The 12,692-nt window shown below is 42.2% G+C and overlaps 1 protein-coding gene across 4 annotated transcripts in view; it reads right to left on the reverse strand.

Annotated features, from left to right (window-relative positions):
• Positions 1-406: 406 nt before the first annotated feature.
• Positions 407-12,692, reverse strand: part of DUSP16 (dual specificity phosphatase 16) — a 96,469-nt gene continuing 84,183 nt past the window's right edge. For all 4 annotated transcript variants that reach the window (XM_033116916.1, XM_033116918.1, XM_033116915.1 and 1 more), the window contains 3 exons: positions 11,514-11,673; positions 6,046-6,169; positions 407-4,168 (listed from right to left, as the gene is read on the reverse strand). In XM_033116916.1, the coding sequence (XP_032972807.1) occupies positions 2,992-4,168; positions 6,046-6,169; positions 11,514-11,673 (1,461 nt within the window). In that variant the 3' untranslated portion in view covers positions 407-2,991. The remainder of the gene's footprint in view (positions 4,169-6,045; positions 6,170-11,513; positions 11,674-12,692) is intronic.

Below are 12,692 nucleotides of genomic sequence, written 5' to 3' on the forward strand. Positions count from 1 at the left end.
TGAGATGTCCATGGCAATGATGGCGAACAGATCTTTACTAACCATTTCTCCTCAGTTTTTCCTACAATTAGAAGACCATTTACATACATTAAAATGTCCCACAATTGTGTATCTGGTATTTTTTCTTCCTGTCCTGTACTTGTTCTGGATTCAGTCAGTCAGCAGACGTTTACCAAATGTGCGTCTGGTGAAGATATTAAAGAATGAAGCTGGCACAGAACTGCCAGTGACCCAGTGTTTCATGTGAATGACAGAGGCACGATTATCTGACAACCTCACCCTTTTATTTGGAGCTAAATCCTCTTCGACGTGACAATAGGACGGGCTCCACTACTGCCTCCTTTCACAACTTGGACGTTGCTGCTCCCACCAAGTTTATAGTTTCAAAGAGAGGTCCTTTCTCATATTTACGTATAAACAGGTACCAGTTTTGATTTTATTTCATCATATTAACACACGACACATCAACATGAGAAATACACAATTTAACCATTCAACAGCTTGCCTTACTCCAAAAGAACACTATGTTCATATTAAACATTTATACAGTCTTTCCACCTAATTTGACAAATATCCTGAACCATTTTCCAGCATTTCTCACATAGAAGTCGAGTTTTGCTCTTTGAAATCACCATTGTGTATCATCCTAGTAGACTCGGCCTCCCCTACGATTACAGGCCGAAGAGAAGCAGCCAGCACGCGCCCCGCAGGTGCCCCGTCAGCAGGGTGGTCTGGGTTACAAGAGCTGATTACCTGACATTCCCAATCAAGGACCAAAGGTTGTAGTGTGTGACTCCAGCGCAGTCCCAGGAAGGAGGGGGACCATGGCCAAGGGAAATCCCGAATGATGGAGGGCGAACGTCTGCCCAAACAGCCTAAACAAAGTCCCGCTACCCTCCTGAAACATACTGGACATTGGCGCTACTGCTGTCATTTCTTAAAGATGTTCAACAGTTGTGACCGAACTCTGAAAGCAGTGAGCTGTTACACATTTGGTGTGTGTATACATCACACATCAGAAATTACTGGGTGAAACCTTGAGAATGTCTGATTACATCCAAAACTTAAATGTACACAGAAAAACTAATTCAAATCATTTAACAGAACTTTTTCCATACGGTAACAATGCACGTTCCCTGTGCAGTTTACTCTCTGCCTTCATCGTAAACCCACATCGTAGCACATTATCTGTGCATAACCAGTTGTTACGGGAAGCTGGTAATTGTCCCGGTCAAGTCAGGTTTGAATCATGTCATTCCATGCTGGTTTTAGCAGCCACCGTAGGAAATAGTAAGTCACATCCTAGTCAAAGGACTGTTCATTTCTCAAACAGAAAAACCTGAGATATGAGTTGGCGACTAGCTACCCTTACAGTAAAGAACAGTAACTCCCATCCTCCCCACCAAAGCTGCTGATGTGAATTTGTGATTTAAGGCTTCAAAAGAGGACCGTCCTGTGGTTGACAAAACCCAAGCCGGGAAGTTGAGAAGCAGGTATGTACTGTCCCTTGTGTACTTGTTCTGATCGCCTCCTATTTTCAGCTGCCAGGACTGATTCCATACAGTGATTGTAGGTCAAGGACTGAGAGGCCACCTTGGTCCTGCTCTGTTTTGCTATGTCCCTTCTACTAAAACAAAAAAATGCTGCGGCCACTTTCTGAGCATAGGTTGGCTGTGGCTTTCCACTCTGCTCACGACGACACAAAATCCAACCCCCTTCTCACCAGCCTATACTGTTTCATTCCGAACATTCCTTCCTTACTAAAGCCTCTCCAGCCCGATTAGTAAATCTGAAAGTCTCTAATTAGGAAATTATAGAAATACCACCCTCATCACATGCTAAGGGGGAAAACCACTGAGAAATAAGTTTCCTGCTTCTCTTCAGAAATTTTACAAACTTCTTTAATCTTGTCATAGTTTTCCTCCCTCTTGGTAGTTTCCTATAAAACTCTACCTTATTGTTACACTTTTACAAAACATATCTGCAATGAAACGGACACGGGAAACATCTACTTTGGCTGAGAACTTGAAGGTGCTGCGCTCTGCTACCTACCCAAACAAACTGACATCTGGCTTTCAACCAAGGCCATCTTTACTTAAAGGATTAGCAATCCCGTTTTGAACAACTGTTTGATTTATAGAGGCTAGACTGTTTAGCCTCCCAATCATTACGCTGCCAGATTCGTGGCTGTTACACTGAATCCTAGATGGTTTCCCTTCTTCCTAAATCTGAGAAGAAGCAATCAACTACCTCCATCCAGGCGCAACTGGAAATTTGTGCAGAGACAGTTTGAATTGGTCTGAAAAGTGTGACTAGTTACCCTCCTATTCACAATGCTGAGAAAACGGGCTACCAGACGTGGTAGTGGTAAAACCCCGACTTTCTGTCTGAGGTACTAGGTTTGCTCTAAAGTAGATCTCGGCAAGGCCCCTAATGGTCTGAACAGGAGAATGATGCTTGAATCGCTCGGCTGTCCGGTGAGCTTGGATTTGTGCATCAGCTTTGAAGGTGATCATTTCCCTTGGATTTACCATTAGGTTCTGTCCCTAGCAGGGTCTACCCCCCCACCCCCGACCCACAGGCTGGCTCAGTCTCCGCGCTAAGGTGCATACGGAAGGACGGGACAAAGACTAGCATTGGAGATCGCTGTAGCACAACATGAGGACGGTAGGGGATTTCTGTCCTCCAACACCAAATAAAACTTGATTTAGTAAGAACGAGGGGATGTGCAATTCATTGCATAAAACTGTTTTAGCTGTCTAGGGGGAAATCTAGCATCTGCCCTTCCACTTCTGTTGAGAGACGTATTGGCTGCTCTCTCAAATGCAGATGTTGAAAACAATTGTGTTGATCCACCTTTTGCTTTTACACCATAGCTCCATTTTCCAAAAATATATATGTATGTACATATATATATTTCAGATTTACAGGGAATATTTTTTTTGTGAACGAGAAAAACACTGTCAACAGAAGTCCCAAGTGTCTTTCTTCTCAGGAGACTTCAATGATTTCCATGCTGCCTGAAAAGCTAGACTGGCTGCCCACTTTCCCCAGTTCTTCCCGTGACCTGTTCTCTGACATGATGCTCTCTCCAAATTCCATCTGGCAGCTTCTGCGTTTAAACTGCTTTTCAAAGGGGCTCTCTTCATGCCAGCTCCGCCGAGAGTCAGCTCTGTCACTTGGTTTCTGCCGCCTGCGCACGGAATAGAGTTGGTCGCTGCACGTGGGCAGCTGGCTACAGCTGTAGGCAGAGTAACTGGCATTGCCTCCGTAGATGGCTGAGGCGGAGTAGAAGTGAGAGGACTCAGTGGCAAAGTACCAGCTGTTGGTCAAGGAAGGGGTGGAGGTCTGGGGAGCCAAGATATCCGAGTGCCAGCCCTTGAGCCCCAGGCCAGCGGCAGACTTCGCGAGGTGTTGCTGGCTGGTGGAAAGGCCAAAAAGGAAGTTGGTATGGTAGTTGTCCTCCATGCTCCCACTGCGATGCAGTGGCGATAAGAGGGACCTCTGGGTGGCACCACTGTTGCTGGTTCTTCCTGGATGGAACCGCTTGCTCTGGCTGTCTGCGGGCCGAGGAGCCTGAGGCTTCTTAGGGATCTTGGCTTCCTCCTGGTCTGGGCTGGTTTCGGGAGTCTGCTCCGATACTTCCTCAACTGGAGAGAACTGGCATAGCTTACCGGGCCCATCCAGAGTCGTGGAAGGTTTGTAGTAGTCCAGGGCATCTTCTGAGGAGGAGAAACCATGCAAAGATGCTGCCATACTGGCTGAGTACGAAAGTGACTTGATGTCCAGGGAGAAGGAACGCTTGAGCTTAGTGCTGTCTTCCAGCTTGTCTGAGGGCAGGTGGAGCCCGTTGAGTGCCTGTACCAGGGGGCTGTCCTCTAACAGTGATGGCTGTACGCTGGGCACACTGGCAGGGTGCACAGGCCTCTGCCCTGCTGCCTCTGAGGTAGCAGAGTTGGCACAGGGTGGACTGAGGGACACGTCGCTTTTCTGTCCACCCTCTGAGACTGCAGGGGCAGGTTCGTTTGGCTTCTCCAAGTGCAGCAGCTTGAGTTTGCTCTTTGGCCCTGATGCTCCAGTCTGGTTCTTAATCTTCTTCTCATAGTCCAGGAGTTGGCCCAGAAAATTGAAGTTTGGGGATATAGTAGGTCTTTTTTCTTTCACAAATCTATGAAGAGAGGGGGGAGAACTTGAATTTTACAACTACAGTTTATCTTAAGTACATAAACGTGATAGGGAATTATTAGACACATCCTCCCGAATAGCTTTGGAAGATGATTGTTTTAATCAGGCGACACCTCAAGATAGAGATCAGAAAGGCCTTTGCTTTATAACGTGTACTTGGTGCCTGCTAGAAAGGGGGGGTGGGTACCAGGTCCCCAAAAGCTCCAGTTTTAGCCTCCTTATTTTCAAGGACCCAAAGCTTCTAATGCAATTGATAAGAGATGGTTCTTTCCCCACACCAGGGACTCCCCCACTGGTCCCAATATCATGCCTCTCAAAATCCCCCACGTCACTTCAAGACAGTTCACAGTTTTCATTAATGACCAAAAGAGAGGGTATCAGCTAGTCTGAGCATCAAAGCCTACTCTTCTGAGTGCCCGGTCTTTGTACTCTCACGATAGCATAACCACCTACACACACAGGGGCTCTGTGTGCCTAGAACGTGCGAATGCGTTAAATCGAGTTAACCGAGTATTATCTCAGTTCAGTGCTCAGCACCGTGCTACGTCAGGTGGCTGTAATTCTCCCCATCATACAAGTACATGAAGTCCTTGAGGGACTTGCCCAAAATCACAGCTACTACGTGATGGCACTGGGATTCAAAACCAGATCTCAGGTTCATTTTTGTCACTACCATGTTAACGAAGATTCATCAAGGGATCAAAACTAGTAATAAATAGCTTTTATGTTTCATTGTGGCAATAAAGACTCTTAAGAGAGAGCAGATAAATTCTTTAGAGGCCCCAACCCCTCATGGACACTCCTCAGAGGAGATGCAGGAATGAGAAAACTACGCTGAAAGATTATATTTTAATAAGAAAAAAATAAAAAAATAAACTCCTTGGAAATCGAGTAGCCTAAAGTAAATTAACAAAGCCAGAAATACCTGGCTCAACTGTAACAACTATAAACATAGGGTGCTCATAAGACTTTGTACATGATATATGGGTGCCTTTTCTTCTGGTTTTTACATGGCACAGGAGGACCTTAAGGAGAAAAGCTGAATGGAGGATGAGGGAGATAACACAAATGGAGGACCCATCTGCTCCGTTTCCTTCTTCAAATGGAAGCTGTTCAGGCAGCTCGTTTTTTTCCAAATTTTCTAATTTGGAAAAAAAAGTCCAAAACCAGTTTGGCTCCATTCACCTATAGTTACTGATTTCCTAATCACATGAAAACTACCCACTTCTATCCAACAAGACACAGAGGACTCCGATTCTCTAGTCACTAAACAAAACCCCCTGTCCTTAGTGCTAGGCTATTGTCACTTGTCTGTCCTCTGGTTTGGGGTGGGGGCGTCTAGTCAAAATTAAACATTCCAAAAGCTGGGCAACTCTACAATATAAGAAATTTTACTTAATAAATGGAATTTGATAATTATTAGGTTTTATACTTGCACGTATTAGGCTTTTTAGTCACAGTGAAAGAGACACAAAGTTTGAAGCAGAATAGAAATTCTAGGAGTATTCTCTTGGAGCTCTTTTTCTTACATATAAATTAGAACAAGTGATAACTTCCCCAATTAGAGAAAGATACAAATTCATGTAACAGGAGATAGATCTGTTTGGATTTGCTGTTCCTTAAACTAAAATACAGCTGACGATGAATCTGACACGTTAATTAAGGTAGAATTAATGCTGAATTACAAAAATGCATTCTCCTCCAATCTTTGAAAGACCACTTATTTAAAAATCCAGTCAACTGCAAAGAGTGTAACTAACATAATCATAGTCTGCTTCAATTTGGTTACCCACCCTCCGAGCTCTTCATGTTCCAGGGCAAATGAAAAGCCAATCAGACAGGACACGTCCCTGTCCTCACCTGTAAGCTTCATCTAAGGACATGTCCATCCTCTTCATGATGTAGGCAATCGCGATGGTGGCAGAGCGAGAGATCCCAGCCAGACAGTGCACCAGGACACAGCCGTTGGAGGCCTTCGCTTTCTCTGCAGGAATCAAATTCAAGGAGGGTCACAGATAACAGCTTTGTTCAGCAACGACACCTTGCTTGCATTTATCTACTCAGTGTCTTTCATCTGACAACTCAAAGTAATACATCTCATCTACTTACAGATAGTTCCTTCAATATTCTTTTAAGGAAGTAAGGGAAAATCACTTCCCCACCATTTACCTATAGGACAATGAAGGTCCAAACGTGTTAATAAGCGATCTGTCCCTAAATCAGGATGCCTGACTCTTACTCAAGGACTTTCACCATGTCTTTTTTACATTATTTATTATTTTAATAACTTTCCCTGAGTATAAATCCTACTTATTTAATGTAGAAAATTTCAGAAATACAGAAATGTATAAAGAAAATATCCAAAATCTTACGATTTAGCTAACATTTTGTTTACCCATGTTGTCTGACACTTCAACTTTTTTCTAATTCTATAAGCAATATTAAATTTTTTTCCAGTTTTGAGATATAACTGACATAACATTGTATTACTTTTAGTTGCACCGCATAATAATTTGATATATGTGAGATAATTAAATTAAAAAAAATTTTCATTTCAAACATATGTGACATACTTTACTATTTACACAGCAGAGAGGCAGGGAGGGGGAGAGACTTAATCACAAGGGTATCACATCACAACCAGTGGCCAGGCCAAGCTACTCGTAACATGTCGACTCACAGAACCTACAGTTTCCCTGTTTTTCTTTAGACTTTTCTGTATGTCATAGAGTGGCTCAACTTTATTTGCTCAATTTAAAAAGGAAACCATGTATAAACTATAAATGAGGTTTAGCAGGTCTCTTTAGTGAGGACTAAGGGAATGTTATCCCTTCCTTGATATGCAGGAGTTACTCTCTGATTACATCCTATTAATTCCCCATAACATGGTAGAAGGATTCATGGACACTCTGTTAGAACCAAGAACCAAGGAAATTCAACAAACAGCACTGCCATCATCTCCCACTGTCGCGGAGCTTTAAAAGCTTTCTTGTGGGAGTGGAAGAAGCTATCCCACACAGCCTGGAAGCAACTAAAAGCACCAACACTTTGACTACCTCAGTTCTAAACGATTACATGTGTGCTTACCATGAGCTCCTACCACGGAGCTAAAGTCTTCCCTTTTCCTTCTTGTTTTGGCTGACACTACCAAAAGTTTACCAAACCTTATATTAATATTCTTGTAATTAACAGATATCCAGGGCATCTTATTTGGCAGCTGAATAACACAAGGCTACTCCAATCTCACCATCTGTTATAAATATTACAAATTTCTAATGTATATGATTAATTATTCATTATGCACTAACCACCACAGGGCTTTTGGATAGCATATGAACAATCAGGCAGCTTCCCTTTAGATAGAGAAATCAAATGCAATAAAGCAAACGAATACAAAGCAGCACTGAAACAAGTAAGTACTATACAACATAATATTATATAAACCCACATACATAAAGCCCCCTGCCTTCCTGGGCCTACAGTCCTTTTCCTTCTCTCAGGTACACAGTCTTTAGCCTATACTACTTAGTACTTCCCTTTCCGCCTTGGCTGCTAAGAAGCTCAAAGCTAAACTTTTCACTCAATTTCTATAAGTAACTGTAATTCAGATTTTATTGTACCTTGCCCAGCCTCTTACTTGGTTTTTGTCCTTTTGTCCCATTTTAATGTGTATGTGTGTGAGTACATGTACTTTTGATCTCAGTATCTTACTGTAAGTTTCAACTTCTTATTAAAAGTAGGCTGTGTTTAAAATTTTTTTTAGTACTGACAATATTCTCTCATTAATTGAAATAATTATCTCAAAATGAGACTGTAAAGACCTAGAAGGGTCTTACTTCTAACATTCCCCTTACAGGGTTTAACCCTGGTCACACAGTATGCATCTAGTAAATACTGGCTGGCTGGCTGATACATATTTTAAAAAGCAATATTTATAAAAACATTCAGAAAGGGGTGGAAGGAAATAAAAAACAATGATAACAGATGTGTTAGGATGTTGAGGTTATAAGGTTCCTTTTCACTGTTTTCCCAATTTTCTGCATTTTATTTACACTGTTCTTCCAATTTTGGCTCTTCTGATGATGTATTTTAAAAATCTAATTAAAAAGTGATTATACTGGAGTGGGGTTCATTAGAACATATTTCTTCGCAGAAGTGAGTATTAAACTGAGTCTTAAAGCAAAGGAAGTAATATACACAGACCTGACAGAGAGGAGAAGGGAAATGTGTGCAAGAAAACTCTCTGGTAACAAAGTGCTCAGAACATAGTCTGTCTGCCTTGGCTGGCGCTCATGCAATGTGCAGGAAGTAACTGGAGAGAAGTAACCCACAGGTGGGGAGCAGGTGCCAGAGGGTCTGGGCATGTTACGCTGAGGACTCGTAGGCAGTTAAGGAGCCTCTGCAGTTTCCTGAGTAAGGCAAGAAGGCACTGATGGTGAAAACTGGAAATAAAAAATGAAGCAGGTTACCACCACAGTAATCCAGAGATAAAATCGAGGTTTAAAAAGGGTGAGAAGGGCCGGCCCGGTGGCTCAGGCGGTTAGAGCTCCGTGCTCCTAACTCCAAGGGCTGCCGGTTCGATTCCCACATGGGCCAGTGGGCTCTCAACCACAAGGTTGCTGGTTCAATTCCTTGAGTCCTACAGGTGATGGTGGGCTCTGCCCCCTGCAACTAAGATTGAACACAGCACCTTGAGCTGAGCTGCCTCCCGGATGGCTCAGTTGGTTGGAGCGTGGGCTCTCACCACAAGGCTGCTGATTCGACTCCCGCAAGGGATGGTGGGCAGCGCCCCCTGCAACTAGCAATGGCAACTGGACCTGGAGCTGAGCTGCGCCCTCCACAACTAAGACTGAAAGGACAACAACTTGACTTGGAAAAAAAGGCCTGGAAGTACACACTGTTCCCCAATAAAGTCCTGTTCCCCTTCCCCAATAAAATCTTTAAAAAAAAAAAAAAAGGGTGAGAGAATAAAAGACATAAAGGGTAAGGGGAAACCAGTGAGGACGAGAACTTCCAAAGGCTAAAAAAGAGGAGGTAATAGCTGAGGTTACAGAGTACAGTTCTAAGAAGGGGAAAAAAAAACAAAAAAACTTCTCAGATAATAATTTTTTAAACAGCTACTATTTATTAAGAGCTAATTATGAGCCAGGCACTTGGCAAGATATCCTACATAATCGATTTCAATCCTTACAATATTCCTATGAGGTAGATACATTATTCAGTTTCCAGATCAAGAAAATGAGGAACAAAGACGTTTTAAGTACCTTAACCCCAAATCACTTAACTAATAAACCAAGGGAGGCAGGAATCAAATACAGTTTAGCTCTGAATAGATGCTCTTAATTCCCTCCCTCCCTGTACTGCCTATGAGCTTGGGGTGGGGGAGGTGGGGCAGGAGCCCGTATAAGCAGCCAGCTGGGACTGGGGGCACCTCATGAGTGTCCCATAGCACAAGCAGGCAAAGCGTGCTTACTGCTGCCTACATTAACCAAAAATAAAGATCAAACTCCATGAAAACCTGAGTGCTCTCAATGAGCTGAGAAGCTTACTGAAATTTAATCAAAATAATAAAAAAGAAAAGATACCCTGTAAGTCCTGGTATGAGCGTGCACCTGCAAATTACATACTTTGCCTTGACTGGCCATGGCTGAAAATGCCCCAGGAGGAGAAGACTAGCAACTAGAGCGAACAGGGCTGCATCCCAAAGGTGGGCTGGAGACTTTGCCCTGAATTACTGGATGGGAAGAGGATGGCAACCCTAGTAAATAGGGCCAAGCAAGTGAAATACTGTAAGTAAAAATATTTTCAGATATTACAAATAAATTATGATAATGTGTTTGTGTGTGTGTACTTAACCAACTTGGAACACAGTAAAGTTCCTTTGGTGTGAACTGAAGGATGGTCCCAATATCTCCCATGAAAGAAAATAAGTTGGGGGCAAAGGTGTTCATATTCTCTCTGTTCTATTAACCCTCCAAAAGCTTAGACATTGTCATGACTTCATGTAATCAGGTTCCTTTAAATAAATTCTAAAGTTGCACTTTTAGCTGAAATTAGAGCCAAACTGTCTCTGAATTGATGTGACAAGAAATGAGATCTTTAATCATAATTATTATCTTTTAAAGAGGCAAAAACTAAATGATATGCTGAGTATTTCCTAGAAGTACAATGGGTGGGATTAATTTGCGGAGTTTTGCTTGTGATTGTTTTAATGCAAATTAAGCCATTTAGGTTCAGATGCTTCACAGATGAATCCTAATTAAAGATGAGAACTCTTGGCAATCTAGAATCTTAAAAAAAAAGAACTGTTTTCAGAATTACCCAAAGTTCCCAAAACATTATCTCAAAAATTTCTCTCACAGATGAAGGTATATATAGTGAGGCTTAATTTACATAATTTCACTTTTTAAAAGGAACCAGTTCTTTTTTATAAATTACAGTAACCAATTCAGAGTATTTCATTATGGATTAGAGTTGCTCAAATTTATGTGTCTTTGAGGGGAAACAACAAAAACTCCTGCTATGGACCATCAACAGTCAACCTTGTGATGCTGCTCAAGAGCCAGGAGCCATGTTGCTCTTCTGTTCACCGCTCTCCACTGGAACCACATTGCAAATCCATGTCGCCCACTAACTACCAGCAGACCTGACGCTGCGGCACCAGAATGGCACAGCAGCCCCGGAAGCCAGGAGTCGGGTCGGGGCATACGGGGCAGTTGGGTCGGGGCATACGGGGCACAGGACTGATATTCTGGTACAGATCAGATCCTGTCACAACCAATGCCAAGGAAATGAGCAAGAGTGTGTGTGTGTTGGAATTTTATTAGATCCAATGCTATTTGAAATTATTGGCACATGGACGGAGGCTTAGAAATCTTGTGACATAAAGACTTTAAATGTATATAATGGGATTTGTTTTCACAGGATTTGACTTTTCTCTGGGGAAAACCAGCAAGGCAAAAATAGTTTAAGTAAGGAATGCCACCAAAGTTTCCAAGTCTTTTATAGGATTTGAAAAAGTAGGTAAGAAATTTAACTGATTTTCAAATGCTTGCAAATACATAATCACAGATCCCAGCAGGCTTAACCTTGGTAGTGTCAAGTTAGCTAGAATGTCACAAGGCCAGTCCCTTAGGGAGAGCGTGGCACACATACATCACCTCGGCTACTAAATGAGATAAACAGCATCATGTGTTGTTTTCAGATGTTTGAAATCTCTGAAGTAGGCTCCTTTTCTCTAAAGAAACAGAAAGGGGATAGACGGAGGGGGTAGACCTATACAGGAGACTACAACCCAAAGGACTTGTAATAGTACTTGAGCTACTTACCAATGAAATCTACAGATTTGTCCAACCACGGCAAAATTTTCTCACAGAAGCTATCATTCACAGGTACTCGCAGGAAGTGAGACTCGGGGATGAAGTCTGGCTTTGGGCAGGTATTGCTGGCGTTTAACACATAACCAATCCCATTCTGTTGCATCAGCTCCTGTGGAGGGAAAGAGCAATTAAAATGACTAATAACATACTAGCACAATCATTTTGAAAGAGTCAAGTTTAATGTAATGATAAAAATTACTAGTTTCCTTGAAATAATCAGAGTTTCTTCAAATGCTGAAATCCAATAACCTAGCACAATGACATTTAGAGACAAGTTAAAAATAGAAGTTTTTAAGGGCAAAAAAGGCTGTTTGAGATAGTATGCTTGAAGATCACATACCATTACTATAGTCAACTCTCTATTAACTTCACTACCAGAGAGAGCTACAAAGAATACAAAATAAAACCACCACAGTTTACTATGACTTTAGAACCTATGTACATATGACAAGAATATTTTCTTCCCAAACTGAACATGCTGGTTGTTCTCTAAGATACAGTTCTAGGCAATCTTCCCACTCTACTCTTTTTAAAGGCTGAGTCTATTTCCAAGGCTTTAATTATCAACTCTATATGCTGATGATTAAATTATATACATCCTCTTCAATTTCTAACCCAAATTTTCAGCTACCTCCTGGATCTCTATTTGCATGTTCCACAGGCCTTTCAAACTCAAAATGTCAGAAACTCAACACATTACGAGCATCTCTGTCCGACTCTGCCCTAAATTCCTGTTTCCTCTCTGCAACCCAGAATTGCTTCATGGTGATGACATCCACCCAAACACTTGAGCTAGAAAACAGGGCTGTCACATTTCTCAGGACCCCCACATACAAATAGTTGCCAAATCCTTGTAGTATCACCTTTCCCATTTATCCTCTTCTTTCTATTCCCACCATTGCTGTTCAGTGGTCAGCCCTCGGGACAACATAAAAGCCACCACCACCACCACCAGGGAGCTCTTGAAGTTTGCAGTATTTTCCTCTCCAAAACATAGACTGAACAAAAACTAGAGTGATCTTTCTTGTAATTAGCATGGGAAAGTGCTTTACTACGTTTAATTTCATCACATCTCACCGCCTGCTCCTGTCCCATACAACCTCCAAATCCCCCAACGTCACACGTCTG

The sequence above is a fragment of the Rhinolophus ferrumequinum genome, chromosome 10 (genome assembly GCF_004115265.2).
Source record: "Rhinolophus ferrumequinum isolate MPI-CBG mRhiFer1 chromosome 10, mRhiFer1_v1.p, whole genome shotgun sequence".
NCBI classification, from domain to species: domain Eukaryota; kingdom Metazoa; phylum Chordata; class Mammalia; order Chiroptera; family Rhinolophidae; genus Rhinolophus; species Rhinolophus ferrumequinum.